At 36.9% G+C, this 27,051-nt stretch overlaps 2 protein-coding genes across 2 annotated transcripts; one reads left to right on the top strand and one right to left on the bottom strand.

Annotated features, from left to right (window-relative positions):
• Nucleotides 1-1,327: 1,327 nt before the first annotated feature.
• LOC114248199 (ecdysteroid-regulated 16 kDa protein) lies at nt 1,328-12,562 on the top strand. Its single transcript, XM_028181361.2, has 4 exons — nt 1,328-1,516; nt 8,409-8,522; nt 9,949-10,067; nt 11,100-12,562. The coding sequence occupies exons 1-4, from the start codon at nt 1,450-1,452 to the stop codon at nt 11,235-11,237; spliced, it is 438 nt and encodes a 145-aa protein (XP_028037162.2). The 5' UTR covers nt 1,328-1,449; the 3' UTR covers nt 11,238-12,562.
• A 320-nt stretch (nt 12,563-12,882) lies between these two features.
• On the bottom strand, nt 12,883-25,382 carry LOC114248231 (mitochondrial 2-oxodicarboxylate carrier). The gene is made up of 4 exons (XM_028181408.2): nt 24,838-25,382; nt 22,779-23,051; nt 19,516-19,697; nt 12,883-14,348 (listed from the first exon to the last, which is right to left on the bottom strand). The coding sequence occupies exons 1-4, from the start codon at nt 25,177-25,179 to the stop codon at nt 14,219-14,221; spliced, it is 927 nt and encodes a 308-aa protein (XP_028037209.1). The 5' UTR covers nt 25,180-25,382; the 3' UTR covers nt 12,883-14,218.
• Between the last annotated feature and the right edge of the window lie 1,669 nt (nt 25,383-27,051).

Below are 27,051 nucleotides of genomic sequence, written 5' to 3'. Positions count from 1 at the left end.
GTCATTGGTTTAAATGGGCATCTATATATTAATACGTGAAGCAAAATTTTCTATCCCTTTTTACGAAAATTGCGCGGACGGAGAAGTATGAAAATTTCCACACTTATAGAGAATATAGAGTAGTGCACAATGCTAATATTTTTTTAAAATAATGCATAAAAGATACATTAAATCAATAAAGAAAACATTACACACACTACATACCGTGTATTTGACGCACACACGCATGCATACTGTTTATTGTCAAGCTTTTGTTCTTGACATCTGTGGTCAAATTGAGAATAAATTAAATATTGTTTGTCTTTGTTAATATTTTTTATAGTGTAGTCTTGGCGAAATTTTTAATGATAGAAGTATAAAATACATGTAGAAGTACAAAATGTACAAACTTACAATTCCAATTAATTATAGTCGAATTTCGACTACTGCGGGACCTCTAGTCTAAACAAATACATTAAGCTAATGATAGGTAATACCTAGGGATGGTAATGCGGGCTCTCTCAAGCTTCAGACATGAAGTCGAAAGTACATTGTGAAAATTTATTCTTTACACCAATGTAAATTCACCGAAATAGGATTTATAAAATGTATCAAAACTCTCTGTATTGTTTTATCGAGTTTTAAATTTACTATGTATAATTATACGTATACTATGTATAAGTATACGTATACTGTGTATAAGTATACAACGTATAATAATTTACTATATAACACCTTTACTATGAATTCTGGCATAAAATTAAAAATAGCCGTATAAACACTGTTAGTAATTTTGGGGAGATATACGACAAAGGGAAGATCTTCCACCGAGCGGGTGATATTGCTCGGTAGACCGACGGTCCGAATGTTGTTGTTCAGAACTTGTATATATGCGCTTTATCTTGAAAATGTCGTAAGCGAGATTCAGGCATCTGTCAATTATCTTGCGTTGTATGATGGCTACCCGCCACAGTAATCTTAGATATTTTATTAAACCTCAGAATAAGCTGCTTTCATACTACGCTATAACATAATGGCATGTAGTATATAACTCACAGCACCATACATTGTTATGGACGCGTTCACACTGTACTGTACTATATATTATTGGTTACGTATACGCTGCTATACTATATGGCACTATAATATAGCGTATTCTGAAAGCAGCTTTACTTATAAATTGGTACTTTGTATGCGTGTGTTTTGTTATATAATAGTTCCATTTAGTTAGTCGAGAATGTTTCTCCGAACATAAAATTACTAAAAATTTCAATAAGAAACATCTGACTTATCTGATCCTGCATGATCTTTGACCGGCGCCTGCGCATTTTATAAGCCAATAGAAGTCGCCTAACAATAATCGCAATTGTTTCATCGTCCAGTTGACCGTAAGCCCGCGAGTCGTGAACACGTTAGCGCGCGGTTTTATAATTATTTTTCATCGATCCAAATCTCATTTTGTTAACAAAAATGTTGTTTTTCATCACTGCGGCGGTGCTCTTGGCCAGTGCTGAGGCTAAATTCTTCAAAGATTGCGGTATGAGCGATTTACTTGTTGGTTTTTATATATTTTCAAAAATTACTTGTTGTTGCTTACACACGTACATATTTGAAACTATACGATTATTGATGTGAGCAGTGTTGTGTTCAGTCAGTATTACGTACAAGCATTAATTGGCGTATAATTTTACCTACCTTAGAAAGTACTGAAGCGTATGTTGATTGAAGGATAACAAACCATCCTTGATTACCTTTTGATTACAAAATAACGTTTAAGAGTTTTAAATACCAAATGAAAATTTTATGTACCGCCTACAACAATATTCGCATATTTTAACCAGAGCAATGGATCTGTTTATAAAAATTGTCAATGTCAATTAGCCTCGTATTTTTTTTTGTTCATTTTACGTAATTAGTGTAGAAGATAATAATTGTAATTTCACATTAAAAAAATAATCTGAAAGGCTAAACACAATACTGTGGGTAGACAAGTTTTTTTTAGTCTAAAGGGCTATTTCAACTTCACGCAGGTGGGATCACGGGCTATTTTTTTTTAAGTCATTTTATGACCTGGTAACTAAGACCTTTAAGTCATGTCTTATTTTAATTTATATTCTTATCTTTATGAAAAATGATAATATGGAGTGAAATGAAATGAAAATGATTAATTTGAGACATTAATCAACTGGGATGAAATTAAATGAAATGAGATGATATGGGATGAAATATAACATCCCTGAGAGAATTTCTAACACCCCCAGCAGAGCAGTGCTTCTTAGAATCTACCACCGGATCGGAATCGCGACCCACTGAGAAGATCCGGTGAGAAACTCAGTGGGTTGGTAGACAAGTGTCAGCGCAAATAAAATTATTGCTTTTTTACGATTAAATGAGGATTTATTGAAAGGCGTTTACTGGGACCAAGGAAAACCGATTTCTCAGGGAATATCAGAAAATAAGAAAGTCTGGGTAGAACCAAATCCATTATGTTAAAACAATAAATATTCAGTTGAACAATGACAAGATCAGAAGTATTTACTGAAACTACATAATAATATATTCACATGTAAAATCACAAGTAAAAGAGGTTTCCACCTTCCGTGTTATTCTAGTAACAACTTTCAAGAGTTACTGGAGTGAAATAGACAATGTCATTTTTAAATCGAAACATCAAAGAAAACTATTTTTTTTTTCTCTCTTTCGATGACCGTAGGTTCATAGTATATAATAGAGGAGTATGGAAGCAGAAAAGATGTTGCGCCGACCCCAGGTGACTGGGAGAAGGGCAGGAGAATGATGATGATCGTAGATTCATAGGCAAAAGAAGGACGGTCTTCTTGGCGTTTAGCGGGCTACGGAAGCTTAGAGATACCACGGTGTAAATATTGCTTGTAAATGTGGACACATTAGTGTCAGTTGTAAATGAATAACGGCTATCCGCCGCTTACATCAGAACGCCTGATTTTATCACGGCAGATAACCCACAGGCTCGGTAATTTTAAAATACACATACATATATATCAGATATTCGTACAATAATTTATTGAAAAGATTTATAAACAAAAGAACGACATCAAAACCAACTTTTTTTGGGGATTCTATATTTTAATCTAAAAAAATTTCTATAGATAAAACAATTAAAAAAAAACTGGGAACAAATCATGCACGCTAGAGACTGACATACATACATACCTATGTACATATATAAATAATGAACACCCAGACAAAGAGTAAACAAATCTCTTCGTCACACGAATTTGTGCCCGACGAGGGATTCGAACCTATGACCCATGACGCAATAGTCAGAGCCGCTAACTATTCCACCGTCGAGTCAGTACTCTTTGAACGAAATTACCAAATAAATTTTCTATAATAAATGCTTGCTTTACGAAAACCGACGAATGGTGCGTGAAAACCAATTAAAATTTTCAAATTCAAAAGTTCAAATTGTCGTTGTCGGACCAATTGCCTCTAATCTCGAGGGTTCTAGATGTCATTGACCTACTACTCTCAAAGTTAAGTCACTAATGGTCCAGATAAAGCATGTGCAATAGGTTAACTTGAAGTCATAACATCTGATATTTTGAAGTGAGCACGTAGAATGACATATATATATACAGGGTGGCCCATAAGTCCTTTGATATGAAAAAAAATTATTAAAATAAAACTAATTACATTATGAATTAAATTTTTATTTACATAAAAAGCTTAAAAAACGGGAATTATTTTTTGAAAATAACATCTCCTAAATGTAATCCGTTGCGATCACGGCACTCTTGCAAACGACGTCTAAAATTGTCGATGACTGCGCGGCACGTCACTGCTGAAATGCTTGTCATTTCTCTGCGAATCTTTTCTTTTAGGGCCTCAATTGACCGCGGGTTTGTGTCGTATACTTTAGCCTTAAGGTAGCCCCACAAAAAAAAATCCATCGGGGTCAGATCTGGACTACGTGGAGGCCAGGAAATGTCTCCTCTCTTAGAGATAGCTTTGCCAGGAAAAAGTTGACGGATACTGGGCATAGCAGTGTTAGAGGTGTGAGAAGTGGCCCCATCCTGTTGAAACCACGTCCTGGCATTAAAGCCTGAAAAGTTTTGCAATTCTGGTATGAAAAACTCTTCGATCATAGCCACATATCGCTTACGAGTTGACTGTGTCGGATTTTCGCGAATAGACTGTGTCACTGTGTCTATGTTTTGTTCCGTACGTGACGTCCTTAGGCGACCCAACCGCGGTTTATCTAACGTCGAACCGGTCTCCTCGAACTTAGCAACCCAGTTCTTAATCGTTTGAAGAGTTGGAGTGTCGTCAAAGCTGTGTAAACCTTTGTGTTCTCGAAATTTACGCCGCGCAACGGTTGCCGAATTGTCGTTTTTATAAAACTCGCGCACACAAAACGCACGGTCCGCTCCGGTAAAACGCTCCATCGCGACTAAATTCCCAGAAACCGAAGCTACTCCCCACGCTTCCCATGCACCGCTCACGCGCGCCCTGTTCGTTTTATTCAAATTTTACTTTTCAAAGGACTTATGGGCCACCCTGTACATACCTATATACATACCTACACAGAAAACATTGTAATGTTTTTTACTGGTGGTAGGACCTCTTGTGAGTCCGCACGGGTAGGTACCACAACCCTGCCTATTTCTGCCGTGAAGCAGTAATGCGTTTCGGTTTGAAGGGTGGGGCAGCCGTTGTAACTATACTGAGATCTTAGAACTTATATCTCAAAGTGGGTGGCGCATTTACGTTGTGGATGTTTATGGGCTCTAGTGACCACTTAACACCAGGTGGGCTGTGAGCTCGTCCACCCATCTAAGAAAAAAAAAAAGAAAAAAACATTGTAATGTATTGCCATGTGTAATAATCTAAACTTTATATTAAGCAGACTCTTAGCAAGTTATCAATATTTGATCTTCTGCTGAAGTGATTAATCATTATACTTACATTATATTATACTTATATTATACATACATATTTTGTATGGTTTAGGTAAAATCATTCATATTATTTAATCGTCGCATTACAAAGAGTTCTGATTACAAATTGTATGTACAAAATTATCAGAGAATGCTTTATGTTAATTACTGCGAGTTCAATCAAATCACAGGTCATTGAACCATTTTCATTTATGACTGATTACAGCTGTTAATGTTGTATTATTTTACGCTGATAACATATAAATTTGAATAGGTACAAAAATATTAAGCAAACAAACTGCGGCGCTGAACGATATCCAAAAATTATCATTTTTAAATTTTGACTTTATTAAGACGGCCATTTTGAAATATTTTTTTCTCCTACCCATTCGGTGATAGTTAGTCTAAGGGTCTTTTCCAGTCACGCGCGAACGGTTAGGCGAGCTCATTGGCTCAATCTGACAGAATTTGCTAGCCCTAGCAAGATGCTTCGCATATTCTAACATCACATCGGAATCGCGACTCACTGAAAAGATCCGTGTGTGCTTAGTGCGAGTTTCTTAACGTTCTCGATAGAGTTAAAGTTAACTCAAATTTGTATGATGTTGGAAAGTATGCCTACGTTTGCCACTAGGGGCGCTGTTTCAACTACATACAAATTTGACTTAACTTTTACGCTATCGAGAACGTTAAAAAACTCGCACTAAGCACACCGGTGAGAAACTTAGTGGGTTGTGTCTATGGTTTAGTTAGACGGTGACCGGTAAGAAAATTTGTGCATCCTGCACGTGAGCATCGGCAACGGAGAAGATCTCACAGTGACGTGCTTTTTCGAACGTTATTCGAGGATTTAATTTTTTCAGTTTTTGTACCGCTGTTGTTATCGATAGACAATGTCATTGTGGTTACCAGAGGGCATGACAGCGCGATGTAAATAATATCATGTAGCAAGCAAGGTCGCATAGCATATTTTTGCACCAAATAAATACTTTTTTTCTTTCAAATAACAATGTTGGCGAATCTATCTTTAATCTATAACTAATGAATGGTAAATGATTAAGAATGCATGCCTCTAACAATACGAATATATACCTGAAATACGTATAGACATGAACGGTGAACAAACAAACACACTTTCACATTTAAATTAGTAATAAACAAAGCAACAGATCGTCATGATTTTTTTAACGTATTAGTTTTAGGTTAGAAGACTGACAATGCTACCTTTGAGCTCGAAAAAACATCACATTCTCACGGAAAACTACACTGCATTTTTCCTTGACCGCGCGGGCGATGCCGCGAGTAATAATTACTTTAATGCTCTCAACTATTCCTCTAGTCATTGTCCATTTCCCTATAACGCTCGCGTTAGAAAAAGATGCACGTCTGTCATGTTGCGAGCAGTTAGCGCAATGTAATACAAATTACACGCCAATTACAATTTTATTGTCGAACCAGCGCGTATATACAACAAGCGCCATTTTTGCCTACCTATGCTGATAGCCTTGAGAGGCTATTTCAGCTTTACCCTAGCGTGTAGGTGAGCTCTCGGGGCGCAAACCGGAGGTGTTACTAACACTGGCCCCAGCAAGAGCAATGCTTCGCAGAATCTACCACCGGATCGGAAACCCAACCCCAATACTCTGAACTTTTATACTTGTAGTTGTCATTGGATGACTCATTGACAGCGATGTAAACGTCAAACGTCATTGTTGTCGACACAATAGCGGCTCATCCAATAATAACGTTACACGGTGTCGAAATTCAATGATTCAGAAGACTGATAAATTGAGTCAATTCAATGCATCATCCACAATAGCTTAACCATTGTATCAATTTTATTTTGGAATTGTAAAAACGGTGACCAGTATTTTTTATGTATCATACGTTTCGTGGATACTTTATAGGTATAGAAGAATCGATGTAGTCGTCAACTGATTAGTAAAGTTTTGTAAGCGAACGCAAATGTTTTTTTTAAATGTACTCATAGCATTTTCGGCGTTTATTTTCGAACTAAATATCTTCATGATTCATCTCTGATCCTATTTCCTACCTTATATGCTGGCGAGCACCACAGCCTTTCTATTACGAAACAATCAAACGACGTAAGACGGTGGTTCTAATGCAATAGAAACGTTTATATAGGAAACTGGACGACAGCATTTGGACTCGCACGGTTTAGCTGGCATAACCCCTAAAGGCAAGACATAGGTAGAAAAAAACCCATTTAGTTTGTTTAAATAAGCTTACACTTGGCATGCGAGTACCTCTGTCCGGCTAGGCGTCATAAAGACAATAAAAAAAAAAAAACAAAAAAAAAAACCAGTTAGCACAATATTAAATTGTAATTTAACAACGCCTTAATTGTCGTGACTGCGAAAACTGAATAATAATATTCGAAACGCCCAAAAAATAAATAATGACAATAAATAACAAAGACAAGATCGAACCGTAAAATTAGCTTTAATTATGTTTACAACTCGTTTCCAACCAAAGAAAATAATAAATGAAGAAGATTAAGAAATACCACTTATTATATAAATGAACTTAAGCACTGACAACAATATTTTTATTGACATTCTTCGTCAGCAACATCGGGCCAACACCATTTATAAAAGCCAGATTAATTAATTAAAGATATAAGACAAGTTACTGGTTTACTGGTGGTAGGACCTCTTGTGAGTCCACACGGGTAGGTACCACCACCCCACCTATTTCTGCCGTGAAGCAGTAATGCGTTTCGGTTTGAAGCGTGGGACAGCCGTTGTAACTATGTATATTGAGACCTTAGAACTCATATCTCAAGGTGGATGGCGGCTTTTACGTTGTAGATGCCTATGGACTCCAGTAACCACTTAACACCAGGTGGGCTGTGGAATCGTCCACGCATCTAAGCAATAAAAATAAAAAAACTTAATTAAACACGATGGATTTTTCTCGTATGCATTAGACATGCATAAGTCACGACTTCTAGATGGGCTATGATAACTATTTAACACAAGAAACTTCGAGGACGCCCATATAGAAGAACTATGCAAAAAATTTCACAAAAATACTGTCTCAAAGCCAAACCTCGTGAAATAGCAAACACGTCATTTAGGATCCTCCCGATCCACTGACGGTGCTTTTAGGTACCTCAAGCACCGGTCACCGTTCTCGTCGAACCCATCGCTTGCGACGAAGGGCTCGACAAGTAAATTAACGCTCAGACACAGTCCACTGAGTTTCTCGCCGGATCTTCTCAGTGGGTCGCGTTTCCGATCCGGCAGTAGATTCTGCGAAGCACGACTCTTGCTAGGGTTCGTGTTAGCAACGTCCTCAGGTTTGAGCCCCGTGAGCTCACCTACTAGTTAAGGTTCCGATGAAATAGCCTCCTCAAGGCTATCAGCTTAGGCAGGAAAAAAAAAGAAAAAGTGAAATAGCAATCGATCAGCAACCACCCAACCAAAGAGATGACTATTAAAATAGGCGAGCGATTGTAAAGTTAATGTTATAATTCTGATTTTACAGGGTCCAAACTAGCGACAGTTCACAACGTGACGGTGAGCGGATGTGAAGAGTCGTCCAGTCACTGTATACTGAAGAGAAACACAGACGCCACGATCGGCCTGCAGTTTACACCATGTGAGTGGAATACTCGTAACTTACACATTACATACCATTTTTATACGACGTAATATTAACTATTACTGGTGGTAGGACCTCTTGTGAGTCCGCACGGGTAGGTACCACCGGCCCGCCTATTTCTGCCGTGAAGCAGTAATGCGTTTCGGTTTGCAGGGTGAAGGAAAATTGTTGAATTTTATATGTTACACCTACAAACGCATGATCGATTGGTGACTAAGGGCTCTTTTTAAAATTCTCAGTCAGGGTCAGTTAAGATTTACGAAATTAGTAGTTTTGAATCAGTTGTGGTGTTTTAATGAAGATCATGTGATGTTTCTTATTGTTATTCATATTTTCATTGCCTAGATAACTGGAAGAGCTCATGACTCAGCATGGATTTAAATGGTTACCAGAGCTCAAAGCCTATTTCCGCCGTGAAGCAGTAATGCGTTTCGGTTCGAAGGGTGGGGCAGCCGTTGTAACTATAGTGAGACCTTAGAACTTATATCTCAAGGTGTATGGCACATTTACGTTGTAGATGTCTATGGGTTCCAGTAACCACTTAACACCAGGTGGGCTGTGAGCTCGTCCACACATCTAGGCAATAAAAGAAAAAGAAAAAAATCCTTCCTTCGCAGTTTTTCCCTTCTTCTTGAGGATCGTGACTTGTCCTGTAGTGCTCTCACTCTGTCTATCCTATCTATTCCTAAGTCCCAATCCTCGTATCAACCATCTTGGGAGCGGGGGGGTTACCAATCGCCACACTTTGTATACGGATTGGCGAAGGCAGTGTATAGTTATGATACTCTGAAAATGCGGGATGCAAGCAGCACAAGACTGGCCAGAATATCTAGGCCTATGTACAAAAGCATCATAATATGCATGATTTTCCTATACATAGTAAAATACTATGTGTTTTCCCACAATCGAAGCGCCTAAAAAGCCTTTTCCAACCATTGCCACGATGAGCGTGTAACGAAAATCAAACCGGCAAAACAAACATAGGATAAGTACCACTTTGCCTATTACTGATGTATAACAGTCGTGCTTTGCAGTTCATCTGATGTGAAGTGGTTACCGGAACTCAGAACTACACATCAACTACGTCACAACCCTAAGACGTGAGTTCAAAAGTCTCACGTTTATTACAGTACAACGTCTGGCCCGCCCTTCACAACGAAACGCATTACTGCTTCACGGCAGAAATAGGCAGGTTGGTGATACCTACCCGTGCGGGCTCACAAGACGTTCTAGCACCAGTAAAACGTTCCCATTTACACGAACCGTCGCCATAATACGATTGGGTCTTTGACCTCGTGTCTGTGGATAGCTCAATTAACAAATTCTCGGCTCCGGTAACCAGTAAGCACCAGGTAAGCTGCATGGGCCGTGAGTTCGTCGAGCGATCCGTAGCAACAAAGAGTTATATGTTTTGAATTTCCAGTGCACAACATCGATCGCATAAATACAGAAGTTCACGGGGTCATCATGAACATCCCGATACCGTTCCCCCTGCCGGAGTCTGACGCGTGCAAGGACAACGGGCTGACCTGCCCCCTCAAGGTACGAAAGAACCAGGATACCCGTCTTTACCTTCCTAATACAACATGAGCCCCGTTACCCGCGCTAGTCCCGCAACGCGCCATTATCAACCTTCACCCACTGAACGGTTGGTTTGTTCGTTTGTCGTTTAAATTATGTACCCCCAAAAAGATGTGGGATGGTATGGCGATCTCTAGTGGATATTTAGTGGAACAACAAAATCTTTTATTCTTTCAAAAAAATACTTCATACATATTCGTAACATCGTCATGTCAATTTTTATATCTGTCATTTATATTTTCTCATTTTAAAATAAAATTAGTGTGCCAGTGTGAATTAACCAAAAAGTACCGATCTTCCCACTCGACCATATATGTGAACGGTCGGGTCGTTCGTCGTCGTCTAGTTCGTGTACGTCTTTTAGGAAGGCATTGAAAACACTGCCTTCCGCCAGTCTCGTCTGCCTCGTTCCATTTCTTTCTTTTGTTTCTTTTCGATTCACCTGTCAAGTCTCAGTCTTAGTCTATGTCCTGTCAAAGAGGTTACACGCCACGACACCCATAATCGAAGTCTCTGATGCGTTGGTAATTGTACCATTAACTACCGCGCTATCGGCAAATCGAAACGCCCTACTGTAGCGACACAGGACAGCGATACCCACTCGTTTGTTCTGGAGCACGCTCTACTTAAGCTAGAGACCGGGAGTGACTTGAGATGTAACATATTTGGATTAGTAACGTTTAAAATCCTCTCAATTAAAACCTAAAAGCTAATGACCTACATTAACTCAAAGTTTTTCAACTGAGTCCTGTACTTACAAGACAAACATCATTTTTTAGTAAAGTACATTGGGCCCCAATGAAGTTACAAGTTTTATTTTATTCATGAATTGAGCATTAATTAAATGTAATACTACTTTATTAAAACGTTATAGATATTTTAAATAAATCTAAATTGGGTGTCGGCGATGCGTGATTATAGCACGTAGTAATGTGAGTTTATTCACCCGTATATGCAATAAAAGAAACCAATTTTTTTGTTCTTCTATTCCAGGAGGGAACCCAGGTGGATTATAAAGCAACACTGCCTATCCTGAAGTCTTATCCTAAGGTGACAGTGGAAGTAAAGTGGGAGCTCCAAAGTGAACATGACGACTTAGTTTGCGTTCTTATAAACGCTAAACTGGTCTAAATAGTACTTCCCGATTTTATTAGATTATAGGAAGATTTTAGTTAGATTTTTCAGACTTAATGCCGTCACAGAGAGCCAATAATTTTGTAAATTTGAATGTTTTTGGGTGAGTTTAGTAAGTCCTCACGGTAGGTAAAATTGTTTTGTTTATTTCTGACACCTTTTTGTCTGTGACCCACTTATCTTGAGGAGTTATACTAGCTTCACTGAATGTGTTGACGAGCTCACGGACTCAACCTGAGAGAATTTGCTGACACTAGCCCTAGCAAGAGGGCTAGGCGAAGATTCGCTGAATCTACCACCGGATCGAAATCGCGACCCACTGAGGAGATCCGACGAGAAATCCAGTGGATTAAATTGCAAGTTGAGCTTTTCCTGGCTGCCTGCCACTAATCCATGTGTGGAACTTGAAACGGCCATTATACAATAAAATTTTGATTGAGCTCCTAAATAACCACTTAACGTCAAGCGAGCGCAGACACCGCATCTATGAAATACAAAAAAGGTCTACGTTATATCTACGCAAATTTACACTATTATTCTTCCTGAGTTTCATATTATGAGTTCCCGAAATATCGGGAAAATTTAAGGTTTTTTTGGAGATTCTTGTGAGCCCGCTTGAATAGGTACAAGGACCCTGCCGTGAAGGAGTAATGCGTTTCGATATGAAGAGTGGTGCAGCCGTTGTACTGTAAAAACTTAGAACTCATATCTCAAGATGGGTGACGGCATTTGCGTTGCTAATTCCTATGGACTCCGGTAACCACTTAACCCCGGTCGGCCGTGAGCTCGTCCACCCATTTAAACGATAATAGAAGACTCGTTAAATAATAGTATATAGACTTAATTTGACATGTCCTCAATACCACTGACCTTACCAAAGAGGTTAACGCAAATATACAAACACGATCGATAACAAAGTGCTAGTATAATTTAATTAACGATTTATATGCCCCTTTGAATGCCGGCTCCATAGATAAAATTGCGCATCTCTAAAACTAATTTAACCCTTTGACTCTTATGCAGGTCACTCGTAGGAAACTCGAATCCGAACGATAGGTACTGTGATTAATTTATTTTCTAAGAGACCTAAAGACTACAACATACCAAATACCATACCAAAAGAAGACAAAGTTAGGCAATCCTGAACCTACATGGCAGTTAAAGGGTTAAAATCTGATCGATTTGTATCAATAACGATAAGAAATCACAGAGAACTATTTTTAATAGGCGGTTTGTCTTAATTTATTAGAACCATATTTTGTACCAAAGTTCAATAATAAATTGAAGTGATTTTGATAAGTTTAAATATAAATTATAAGTAAGCGATTGTTTTATTTTTATACATTGTGCTTTTTTTTTCCTACTGAGCTGAGAGCGTTGAGAGGCTATTTCAGCGTAAACTTAACTAGTAGGTGAGCTCACAGGGCTCAAACCTGACGACGTTGCTAACACGAACCCTAGCAAGAGCCGCGCTTCGCAGAATCTACCACCGGATCGGAAACGCGACCCACTGAGAAGATCCGGCGAGAAACTCAGTGGGCTGTGTCTGAGGGTTAAAAACATTGCCTCACGAACATCTTCGAACTGATCAGTCCATGAACAACGACTGTTTCTTAACAAACAATTTAAAATAAAAGCCCTCTTATTAACAATTAATATTTAATTAATACAATAAATTTTCACTTAACATTTTCGCATATAATTGCACCCGAAAATACATAAATCCTATAAAATAAGAGTAGAATCACTAAAATAAATGCTTTTCAAATTGTGTATTAAACTAAATAAAATTAGTTTCCCAAAAATCGTGTCATTTATTCAGTTCCCATGCCAATATCTGTCAGCTGCGCGACTATAACAATTATGCCAGTGGGAAGAAATCACTGTCACATCAAAACTTGAATTTTTTGAACAAGCAATTGGATTAATCTTCATAACAACAAATGAATATTAATGAGTGAAATGGAAATAAAAAAAAATTAAGTACACTTCACGCAGACTTAGTTATTCAATTCTCGACACTACGCAAAAGATTATCTATTAATAGAAAAAATTTTTTTTTATTTTTATTGCCTAGGTGTGTGGACGAGCTCACAGCCCACCTGGTGTTAAGTGGTTACTGGAACCCATAGACATCTACAACGTAAATGCGCCACACACCTTGAGATATAAGTTCTAAGGTCTCAGTATAGTTACAACGGCTGCCCCACCCTTCAAACCGAGACGCATTACTGCTTCACGGCAGAAACAGGCGGGGCGGTGGTACCTACCCGTGCGGACTCACAAGAGGTCCTACCACCAGTAAAAAATTGATGTCAATTCTAATTTAATCTAAATTAGTCCTACCACCAGTAAAAATTCGATATCAATTCTAAATTAATCTAAATTAGGTAATCAACTGTCAAAGATTAGGTCGCCATTTCATTACGATAGTAGATCTTCACGTAATGTTTCATGAGTTAACGCAATTCGCACATCCGTCAACAGATGGCGCTAATATCAAAAATGCGTTTACATTTTATGTGAAGCCACCGCATTTCTCTTAAGTTACATTAAAAGCTTCTCTTATCTGGTGTACCGTGCAAGTTTCAATAAATAAACTTTGAAAATAGTTCGTCAGATAATAAAAATATTGGGCTTTTAAACCAAAGTGATATGTTATATTTTTAAAATCTGTGTACACATTTTTAACGATTGTAAAACTACCGTCAGAATAGAAAACAACTATAAACTAGTACAATTTGTATATAAGGCACTTATCGTTTACAAAAATACCATTTTGTACAATGCAGGTAATTTTTTTATATAATAATATATTATCATATAATTCATATTAAAAATATTTCTTCATTAATTTTTTTTTTAAATACTAAGCCTATTAGTGATTTGATTGAGCACTGATCCGGCATAAGCCTTGAAGTCCGAGATATGTACAATATGTCATCTCTTTGGTGTATTTTTTGGTTTTTTTTTACAAATTATATTGATTTCGGCTGAAATTTATTTTCTAAAAAGTGATATACGTAATCGTAAACGACCAGCATTATCGCTCCTCCCGGGCCCAACCTTAGAACTTTCGGCAGCAAACCCTTGTACAGAGCGCGGAATCTGAAAAAAAAAACAATTTCCCGCTTTTATTTCGATGCCTCCAATGAACACTACTCTAACTCAAAATTTTGAAATTTTCATTTTTCACGCAAATCGCTTCACTGTGTTAAAAGTATTACAATTAAACATTATTAATGGGGTTCAAAGCAAGGGTAAATAAGCTATCTACACAAAAAAACCATAAATATATCTACAATAATAAAGATTTTATCAATTTTTTTCGTTTAAATGCTCCTCCTGTAAATCTACGAATTTGGAGTTAGCGTAGTGTTCATTGGAGGCATCGATTTTGTCCATTAGGTTATAGTAATAACTAGCCGTGCTCCCCCGCTTCGCTGGGCATTTAAAATTAACATTATTGTTTATTGTCATTATTATTAGGGAGTCCAACACTCATATAAATATTAGCATATTCATCAAGTACATGTATTTTCTACATGGATACCAAGTTTCAAGTCAATCGGATGCACGGTTCAGTAGTTATAACGGAACACCCGTAAAAACCACTGTAGATTTATATATTAGTATAGATAAAACAATTATACTCAGTGTGTAAAAGCACTGATATACCAAAAAGTTATTTTCGTCTCAGACGCTAACTAAAGCTAACCTCACCACGGAAGGTCCGGGGTGAGGTTAGCTACTGGCACGACCTCCTCGGCTTGGTTTATTTAATAACAGTTCCTATCTATTTGCTTGTAGCTAAGGGGCTATACCAGTTACGCCTGGACGTGTAGAGAGCCCACGTGAGCTCAACTTGAGAGAATTTAAACACTAACCCTAGCAAGAGCAGTGCTTCGTTGAATTTACTAACTGATCGAGATCCACTTTTGAGAAGATCCGGCGAAAAACGCAGTAGGAGTTTGGCACAAGAGTAACAAAGAATAGGAACTACATTAAAGAATAATATGTAGTATATTAGGTACGAGCGTTAGGATATTTAATAAACTACCAAAGAAATTAAGAGACATAGACGATTTTCATTTTAAGAAAAAACTAAAAGATAATCTTATTAGTGAAAATTATTATCACATAAGTGATTTTCTTATGGACGACATTGAAAATAAATGGCTTTAAAATTATTAGTTCAATTATGGATGAATGAATGGTAAATTATATATGATAATATCTTGCACTGCACTAAAATTCGCATGTCAAATAATGACAAAGCATACACGCTGCTTTTAACTTACGTAATAAATCATTATCACTATGCTTAGCGAATAAATGATTTCTAAAAAAAAACAAGCCTAAATCGCGCTAACAACAATTTCAGAATAGTATTGCCGGAATAGAGACATCTATAACTACATAGTACGCCCGAGATATTTTTAATATCAAATTGCTGCAACGAACAAAAAGCTGTGGTTTCTTTTTATAATATTATTTTCGAATACCAACAGACATCAAACTTTGGCTTCGTTCCAATCTCAAAATTATTTATAGAGAAATATACTTTTTTTTTTAATGTTGTTTGTTTACTCTAACCAGTGAATTAAAAGGTACTAAGAACAATGATAAAGCTGTAATTGCATTATCAACTAGAAATTTCGATTTCATTCTAGAATTTTCTTTAGTGACGTGGCTAATTTGAAGTAACCAAGTTAAGAAGCGTAGTTAATAAAGTTTACTATTTTTACGATGATGATGATATTAATTTATCCCTAATGGGAAAGGCAAAGGACTTTAGCCCATACAGCCAGGTCGTGTTGTTCTTGGTAATAATTTTGGTAGTTTTGTAGTGTAACTATGTAGTTACATAGATAACCCTAATATCGATGTATAAAATTTTATAAATGTCGTATGCGAGATTCAGGGATCTGTCAATTATCTTGCGTTGTATGATGGCTACCCGCCACAGTTTTAAATACCGAAGCCACGACTTCATTGTTCTTGATCATAAGGCCGAAGCCATGTCTTATCTTATTGTTGTCATGTCTTATTATTCTCGGTCATAAGGCCCAAGCCACTCCGATGTTTTGAATTGATCGAAGTCAAATCCATAAGCAATAATAGTGGAATCCCAATAAAAATTATTTATATTTCCAGGTGCTTGTTTCAAATCCGATGTTAAGGTAAATCCAAAAGTATGTCCGTTCAATCCAATTAGTCAATGCGGGGAGTGCAATCCTTTTAAATGTCTTGAACCGTATTAGAAATAAGTTCATAATAAATGATATCATGCATATCATGGTTCTTAAGCAAGTCTTGAATACAGCGCGGGATATTTTCAAGCTACTATTGTTACGGCACGCTATGATCGCCGTTTTGACATATTACAATAGTGATATGAAATGTGAATTTATTCTCGAACTTATATAGTTAAGAAATCAGTGTAAAAAATAAAATTTGTCTCCCAATATAATAATACATTCGATAAATTTTATGACTAACTGCACGTCACTATTGACAATAAAGAACAGCAATTTGCTCCTTTATTTATTTTTTATTGCTTAAATGGACGGACGAGCTCACAGCCCACCTGGTGTTAAGTGGTTATTGGAACCCATAGACATCTACAACGTAAAAGCCGCCATCCACCTTGAGATATGAGTTCTAAGGTCTCAGTATAGTAACAACTGCCACACCGTTCAAACCGAAACGCATTACTGCTTCACGGCAGAAATAGGCAGGGTGGTGGTACCTAACGGCGCGGACTAACAAGAGGTACTACCACCAGTTATAACACAATGTGAGGATTTTAGGGAGATGAAGGAGGAGCCGTGTGCGTTGGTTGATTGTCCGTTGAGGGTTTATTGTGCGCTCTCCTCCGGAAACCTCATCGGAGCGGTCAATAAAACACTGAGTATAATTACATGTTTATTCGCGTCAGAGACCGCGGTGGATCGCTGCGCGTTAACAACTGACTGACTAACGTATGTTGCTCATTGCTATAACTGCATAGTAACAGCTAAGCGGGGAGGGGTGTCATTCCCCTACAACAATAAACACAATAAAATATCGGACACGATGTAGATCAGTGATTCCCAAAGTGGTCTGTCTATATCGACCCCTAGGGGTCTATGACAACCTGCAAGGGGTCTACGTCAGCGAAAAAAAATTTGGGGGTCCACGATAGTGAATCTCATCACATACACTGATAGTACCTATTTACTTACATCATACTATCTTATAGTATCAAGACATCATTAGCCGAGGAGATTTAAGATTAAACCCTTACAAAATTGACGCCAAATGTTGATAATTTATTATTAAAGCATCAGGTTCATCCTTCTCACTAAAAATATTGACTTATTGCTTATGTTATTTTATTTATAGTTTATTTTATGTTACGTATATTTTACATTACAGATACAAAATTTTATTTTGAGTGGTTTTAATTTAAATTCAATTAATAAATGTATAAATTAACATGTGTTTTTATTTTCAGTTTTTAACACTAAACTTTACTACAGTTAGAAATTTACAGGAAATCAATATCAGGTAAGTAGAGGGTCTACCCAACACGGAAAAACATTGCAAGGGGACACAAAAAAGTTTGGGGAACTCTGATGTAGATAATGCATTCTCGACATCGTAATACTTAAGACGAGCTGCATAATTCGGTCGAGCTGGCTTCGCGCCAGCATTATTAGAGAAAGCGGATTATTTTTACATAAAACGGTACACATTAAGGTACATTATATTTTTAGGCTATGCGCGACCTATCACCGGTTAAACATTGTGAGACGTTAATAATTGTTCGAATGCTTTCATTTAAGATAGAGACTTTCGGATTGTCGATAAACCCATTATCACAGATTGTTTGGAAACTCTGGTTCTGCGGAAGGACTTCGGTTCCCTCTGTATTTTGTACCGTATGTTCCATGGGGAGTGCTCTGAGGAATTGTTCGAGATGATACCGGCATCTCGTTTTTACCATCGCACCGCCCGCCACCGAAGTACAGTTCATCCATACTACCTGGAGCCATTGCGTTCATCCACAGTGCGTTTAAGACAATTCAATAAGTAAATACAAAAAAAAAAAGAAATAACAAAAACAGTGAGAATATTCATTTAAAAAAATTTATGTCCACTTAAATGCATATGTGGCCATTAAGAGTAGAGTTCAAGATCTAACTATACAAACAATTAAAAATATGTACATATGTGTGCCAATGTCCTTACAGAGATTGGATAGAGGTAAGGTATAACATCAAGGTAGAGGGGAAAAGAGGTCGACCGAAGAAGACATGGATGGAGTGTGTGAATGATTATAATATGAGAGAGAGAGGAGTGAGTGTTAAGATGACAACTGATAGAAGAGAATGAAATAGAAAAATTCGCTGTGCCGACCCCACCTAGTGAGATAAGGTGGAGACAAAGAAGAAGGAATCCCTATAGAGATTCAGTTATTTTAGTTAACAAAATAAATAAAGTTTGAACAAGATGAACCAATAAAATATTACATAAGTAACGCGATCCTATTATATTTCAATCGAGCGTTCCGATTTCAAGGGTTGGAACTATTAAAATACGGTAAAGATTGACTTTAGACTTTATTTTAACATATGGCGCTGGACCCATAACCTATTAAAACGCAGTAAAGATTGACTTCAGACTAACTTTTATTCAAGTACGTGACATAGACACAGTATAATCATAGCCAATAGCAGAGTGGCGCTAGTTGTATTTCAATGTCATTTATAGGAACATTTTAAAAGGAACATCCGTTATACTATACAATTGAGATTTCGAGCTTATCTCTCATGATGGGACGCGCAATGTATAATTTTTAATATCTCACTGTATCGCACACACAGTGCACCGCAAGATATTTGACAGATGCCTGAATCTCGCTTACGACATTTTCAAGATAAGCTTACATATCGACGCTTGAAAGGCAAACGCGACTAAGCGACAATGCGTGAACTTTACAGTAGACTAATTTAAAGTTGAAATACATGAAAAAAATTCTATTTTAACGAATCTAGCTGTAGGATTGAAATGATTTTAATAGACCTAGAAATATATTTTTGTTACGCATCGAATATGGTTATTGCCTATCATTTTATGTATAAAGCAGTTATTGTCGCTTAGTCACGTTTGCCTTTCAAGCGTCGATATATACAAGTTTCGAACAACATTCGGACCGTCGGTCTACCGAGCAATATCACCCCCGCTCAGTGGAAGATCTTCCTTTCGTCGTTAAACATCCCACACTCACCCTTCCTCCCTGTAGACCATTATGATGGCGCCAGACGTGGAACTATACTTGACGACGCCCGGCACCGGTTGGGGACCCTGGATCCGACTCTTCGCGACATCGAAGGGAATATTCGCGCACGAGCCCAGGACCCCCGACGTGAACCCTATGGCGACCTTCCGCAGAAACTCTGATAACGGATCCTGAAATCAAAATCGAAAACCTAAATCAATCGCTCCTTTTTTGTGCTTCATGAAACTCATCATTTTAGATGTTAAAAGAATACTGAAATGTTTTGATAAGAATCATAGATTATGTGCTTTATAAATAAAATGACTTTGCCCAATTTTACGATAAGGATTCATAGTGACAGCATTTACGATCTCATTGTTGCCAAATCACTGTTTCATTGTCATTACAATGACAATAGCGTGTTTCTTTTAACGTCTTTGTCGAAAGATAAGCCCGTCGAGTGGTGGCGGTAGCAACCGGACCGAGAGCATAGTCATGCCGCTGCCTGTGAATTCTCATCTCACATAGATCTACTTTATTTTTTCTCAATTTATAATATATATTATACTAGCGACCCGTCCTCGCTTCGCTTCGGAAACTGTAATTTATTACTGATTTCTCCACTATTTAATAGATGTTATTATACATATTTTATAAACCTTCCTCTTCAATCACTCTTTAAAAAAAACCGCATCAAAATCCGTTGCGTAGTTTAACGATTTAAGCATACATAGGACATACAGACAGATATAGGGACAGAGAAAGCGACTTTGTTTTATACTATGCAGTGAATATGTCCGGTGCATTTGTACCGATGTAGCGGTGTTCGAATCCCGCAGGCGGGTACCTATTTTACTAATAAAAAACGTACTTAACAAATGTTCACGATTGACTTCCACGGTGAAAGAATAACATCGTGTAATAAAAATCAAACCCGCAAAACTATAATTTGCGTAATTACTGGTGGTAGGACCTCTTGTGAGTCCGCACGGGTAGGTACCACCGCCCCGCCTATTTCTGCCGTGAAGCAGTAATGCGTTTCGGTTTGAACGGTGTGGCAGTCGTAACTATACTGAGACCTTAGAACTCATATATCAAGGTGGATGGCGGCTTTTACGTTGTAGATGTCTATGAGCTCCAGTAACCACTTAACACCGGATGGGCTGTGAGCTCGTCCACCCAACTAAGTAATAAAAAAATAATCAGTCCGACTATTCATATTATGACCTCTTATCATAAAAGGTCATTATAACTTTTTAGGCGTTCCTTACTAGGTTATTATAATTTTTTTTTTATTTTCAGAAATGACTTGTGGAGTGGAGTGGCTATGATAAAAAGGGCTATTTGACGCAGGACGCAGAAAAACGCCGAATGCAGACTTCTTTCTATATCATATGATTAACTTCTTCTGCAACAAAACTTATGTGATAGATACTACAGCAAACTATCTATATATTAATACGTGAAGCAAAAACTTTGTATCCTTTTTTACGAAAATTGCGCGGACGGAGGACTATGAAATTTCCCACACTTATAGAGAATATATAGAAGGGGTGCAGAAGGTTATTTTTATTTTAATTATGCCTAAAAAATACATTAAATTAATAAAAGAAACATAACACACACTACCGCATATATGACATACATTTAAATACTCTTCGTTTATTGTCAAACTTTTGTTATTGTTTAGAGGCTGGTCAAATTAAGAATAGATTAATATTGTTTGTCTTTAATATTATTTGTCTATAATGTAGTCTTGGCGAAATCTGTGATTATAAGAAGTACCTAAAATAATAGTCTTTGACAATAGAACCATAATAATGTTCAAACTTATAATTTCACTAGCGGTGATCCACTAGTAAAATTAGTTCCGCGATGCTAGCAACTGACAACAACCGCTTATGCAACATATCGGCGTGATGTGACAAAAAAAATTCATTCATTTATTTACGTAACAGATAAGGCGGTATTTTTCCAACGCTAACATTCGAAGAAGTGTTGAGATAAGAATATTGAGGTCGTAGCGGCCTAAAGGATAAGACGCCCGGTGTACTCATATCGAGCGATGTAACTGTGCCGATGTTCAAATACCACAGAAAGGTACAAAATTTTACAAAACTCACAACAATATTTTGCGTAATTACAGTCAAACCTCCTTATAGGTCCTTCCTTCATTAGAGTTTTCGCTATTAGTGAGTTAAAAAATGCGACCAAATAGCTAAAGATTTCTTTACACGATGATAAAAAGGTTTCCAATATGTAGGCATCCAACCGAATATCCGTGCTTTTCCATATTCACGGTTCGGTGTCTGTATTCGCGGCATATTTACAGAACATACAGCCCACTGAGTTTCTCACTGGATCTTCTCAGTGGGTCGCGTTTCGGATCCGGTGGTAGACTCTGCAAAGCACTGCTCTTGCTTATGCCAGCGTTAGCAACACTTCTGGTTTGAGCCCCGTGAGCTCACCTACACGTCAAGGCGAAGCTGAAATAGCCTCTCAAGGCTATCAGCATAGGTAGGTAAAAAAATACAAATATCATATACCCCGCGAATAAAGAGCTTTTTCTGTACTTCAAATAGAGTTTAAGCCCACAGGGGAAGATATACCACCTTCACCCTGCCTATTTATGCCGCGAAGTACTCATTCGTTCTGATTTGAAATATGGGATTTTCGTTATCCTACATTTGAGGCCTTCGTGTCTCAAGATGGTTATATCTTCGGTGACCATTTAACAGCGAGTGAGCAGTAAAATCGTTGATCCGTCTATACAATTGAAACAAAAACTATTTTAACGTTGGTTTTATACAAGATTGTTTGTTAACAACCACTTAGCGACCAATTTCCGGATAGAAATAAGTTATCGTTTATTGTATGCAAGTGTAATGCATTTAAGTTCTACTTAAATTATACTTTTCTATAATTGTATTGGTTGTACATTAATTTTTGTAACCTATTTTCTTTCAATCGTAACAAAAAACTTTATTTACATGTATGTATAGAAAATATATTTTTAATTTAAAATCACTTAACACACGTCCAAAAATCTCCAGTGAAACACTCATTTGGGTCTGCGCAAGCTTAGCATGACATTTTGTGCCACTGATTAATATAACTTTTGTTTAATGTATTTCAAACCTATAACTACCATTTTATTTTTAACTCTTCAGATATAAGTACACAGTTCGTGAACCAGCAAGCTCAATCCGTATTTGACGTAGAAAATTGGGAGCAGCTGGAAGGCTATTTCGATTAGAAACTAATAAACTTACCTGATACTCCGGTACATATCCTTTGACGCTGTGATAGAATCCGAAATACACCATGTTGAAGACTCCGTTCCTGGCTATCGTGGCTGTTAGTCCTTTATTCAGTCCTCGCGAGCCCAGGCCGTGTTCTCTGACGATCTGCCGCGTAACCGACCAGGTACTGGGAATTTCTGTGGCCAAGGACTTGTTCGATTGAAGTGTAACCTTGACAACTTCGAATGGATTCACTAGGACAGCTTCCGTGATTCCGGCTCCTAGTCCTGCCAGAGAAAACGTCTGAAAAGGGTGGGTGGGTATGTGAAAATTAAATTTCAGTTGTGAGTATGACTTTTGATACATGCGAATCATTGACATGTATTTTTTTGACGTGACAGCGTCTTATAATTCGATGGAGCCGGCTGCACGCACGAAAAAACATGACTCATGCGGCGTTACCTCGCTCTGAGGCGTATTTTCTTATTACGTCACGTTCAACTATCGTCAGTAAGCCGACTTTACAGACAACCGATTTTTTTTTTCAAATCTTTACCTGATGCTTTAGCTTGGGTGACTGACGGCATTGACGTCTGTGTCTATGGGCTCCAATATACCACTTTAAACGATTTGGAAACGCTTTACTGCTTCACGGCAGAAATAGGCGAGGTGGTGGTACCTACCCGTGCGGACTCACAAGAGGTTCTACCACCGGTAATTTCGCAAATTATAATTTAGCGGGTTTCATTTTTATTACACAATTACATTAGATGATAACAAACTTTCGTTACATATTTTCAATTCATTTTAGTTACAATTTCAAATCACCTTTGCCACCAATGTTCCAACTTTTATACTTAGAAACTTATTTAGATAACTGACAATATTTAAACAATCATCATTCTGTTGACATATTGTACAAGATTACATTATCAAAACTTCATTGTGTACATTTTGTTTAATTTTCGCAATGAATTTCAAATAATGCTTTTGATATAAGCATCTTATCTGTAACATTTAATGTACTTGATTAATATTGACACTATTCTGTCTTGTTTATCTTTGAATTTAAAGGATGAAAATCAAAAGATAATATTGTTTTTTTTTATCTTAGAATTACATGTCAACAACATATAGTTGGATATCCACAAATCTTTGTAATAAATTCTTATTAAATCTTTGTAATAATTGTCTTTCTAGTAAAGTAATTGTAATGTTTAATTATAAAAGTTTGAATGCCAGATATCTGTGCTTACAGACATATTGTATTGTTGTAGAATAAATGAAAATGAGTAGACAATTAGATGACTAGCTCATGCTATTTCAAGCATCTATTAAAGCTGTATCGGTTTGTAGAAAAAAAGTAATACAATTATTTTGTATAATAAAGAACTTATTGAAACGCGCTAATTAAGTTCTAAGATTCAAACATTATTAAAGCTTTTGGATAAGTTTGAGATGACTTGTGGGCTCAGAGTCCATTTTTTGTTTAGTACCTACTGAAGACTGTAAATATCATCATACACATGCAGCCACCTTGCAATACAAGGTTTAGCCGTGTGTAATAGATCAGCTGAATGCCCCAGTATTCAATCCTATGATTCATTCACAGCAGATGGTTGTACCCACTTTTTTTTCCCCTACCTATCCGCTGATAGCCTAAGGGGCTATTTTTCAGCTACGCCCGGATGGGTAGTTGAGCTCACAGGCACAACCTGAGAGAATTTGCTAACAATAACCTCAGCAAGAGCAGAGCTCGACAGAATCTACCACCAGATGGGAATCGAGACCCACTGAGAAGATCCAACAAGATAGTCAGCGCACAGAATACAACTTAATCAGTAATACTACTGTTAAACTACATTGTGAAGGATCCACTTTCATTACTTGACATTTTATTTATTTGTTTTATTAAATTATTTTTATTTATTATACTGTGTGCAACGCACTTACAGATCTAATATGAAGGTTTTGATCTTTTTTTATTCGTCATTATTTTATAAAGCTTTACAGTTAACATGATCATACAGATTGTAGCCAGTTACGAAATGATTTTTTTCTGGTCCAGGTTTTTAAACTATTTACTTACGAGTGGCGTAGGAGTATCTGATCCGAACATAAAAAGCTTCTTGTATTGTTCGAAAGTTGCAAATTTAACAGCTCTTTTAGGGGTTTCTGCCAATATAGGAGGCAGAATACCTTTCCAAAATGAGGTGAAACCTTCGTACCTATACATTTTTTTCATGCAATCTATAATACCGCTGTAGTAATGTGGATCTGATGGTTTCATTGCTGATTTGTTACTTTGTATTTGAAGCCTAGTCTTGACCAAATCCAGTGGGTGCATAATACACACTTCCACAAAACCCGCGCTTCCACCGGCACCTATTTGCATAGCTGCTTGTTTTAAAAGTTTTTCAACGTCAGACATTTTTGATATATACTTATGATTTTATTTTTATTTTAGTTAGAACCAGTTGCTGTTAAACGTGTTTTTATTTATAAATGCACAACACCTCTCCTTCCTTTCCTGAGCTCAACTGCGAAATGGAAATGTCTCAAATGTCTATGATGAAAATAAATAAACACTTAAATAAATAACACCAGCTGTCTCGACAATTTTTTTTTATTTTTAAGACATCTGGATTCCGGTCTTTTAAGTAAAAAAGTTAATTGCTGTGCTAATCATGAAATAAAATTAGAACTTATTAAAATTAAATCGAAATGAAATATATTTTCAATATCTATATATATAAAAATGAATTGATAGTCGTTAGTCTCGCTAAAACTCGAGAACGGCTGGACCGATTTGGCTAATTTTGGTCTTGAATTATTTGTGGAAGTCCAGAGAAGATTTAAAAGGTAGAAAAATATGAAAATGCTCGGAAATAAATAAAAAGAACAATTTTGTTTTTCCTTTGATGTGTCCCCTGTTGGACGGATTCCTTTTGTTTTCTTTCATTTATTGATTGGCATGGCGTGAGGCACTACGAAGTCTGCCAGGTCAGCTAGTTCTAAATAAAATTCTTCTGAACCCTTTTTATTTAAATGAAAAATTATTATTAATGGGAATGCTCCTAGCATTCAGGCAGATGGCATCTTAGCGCAAAATTCGAACAAAATGTATTTGCAGAGTCGCACTACATCATCATCATCATGATTATCATCGTCTCAGACTGTCCACTGCTGTGAGTCGCGCTACACCTGTTATGAACTTGCTGTAGTGGTACTAGAGTAGAAGATAAGCCGATTGATAAAAATAAAATCCTTTAGAAATTCGTCAAGATTTGTATTTAAGTATATAAAAAATACTTGGAGATACCTACCTAGTTTCTGAAAAATTTAAAATATTTATTTTTGTACAGTATTGTGAGCAGCCGCACTTTCTTTGGCTGATAGTAATGAAGTAGGAAACCTATGGAAATGAAACGTCAACCAAAATTTCGTGCCACTGTGACGTCATCTGGCCACAAAACATGGCGGCTTTAGTGCTGTACAAAAGATTTCAATGTTATCAGGTTTTATCGATAAACGTTCTTGGCTCATTTTATTTTAAATATTGTTGAGTATTATTTATTTGTAGAATTGTGCAAATATGATATGATTTAGATGGGTGAAATCTAAGACAAGTTCGTCCTTCGAATTTGCCAAGTAAACGATATGATGATTTTTAAAAGTTGCTACACTGATTTTATAAAGTTGTCGTTTGTCGCAAAACATAAAGATATGGCGTAGTTCAAAGCCATCAGCCCATTTCCAGCATGCTAAATGTTATCGTATTTTGAGTACGTGTTTTTCTTAGACTATTACAATCTATTTTAATTGTTTTGCTGACTCTATAGTCCGTAACATACTACCGCAGCGCACCTCAAGGAAGGTGCGCCGCACCATTTGAATCACTTTCGCTTGAGAGTGATTCAAATTTTAAACTTATCAAGGGACCGCGTGAAAAAAAAAACACCTACAGAACATTTATTCATTAATTACAAACGTCATTCCTTGTGACTTCCTCTCTAAAATCACTTAATTATTAAATATTTAACAAATTTACAATAGTGTGTTACTCACTGCGGAATAAAACTATTTTATTTAAATAGTTCCGAAGAGATTTTGTCGGTAGCCTTTTTCCCGAAATATCTAAACAGAATGTCTAAATATGTTTTGATGACATATTTTAAAGTGACACATATTTATGATTAGTGTCATGATCAATAGATTCCGACCGAAAAATGGATTTTTCGGATGAGGGCTCCATAATTAATTTAAATACATATAGATAATAGTTTTAGGACATCGACTTTCT

Source organism: Bombyx mandarina, chromosome 18 (genome assembly GCF_030267445.1).
Source record: "Bombyx mandarina strain Sakado chromosome 18, ASM3026744v2".
Classification (NCBI taxonomy): Eukaryota; Metazoa; Arthropoda; class Insecta; order Lepidoptera; family Bombycidae; genus Bombyx; species Bombyx mandarina.
This window is presented reverse-complemented; position numbering and strand designations above follow the sequence as displayed.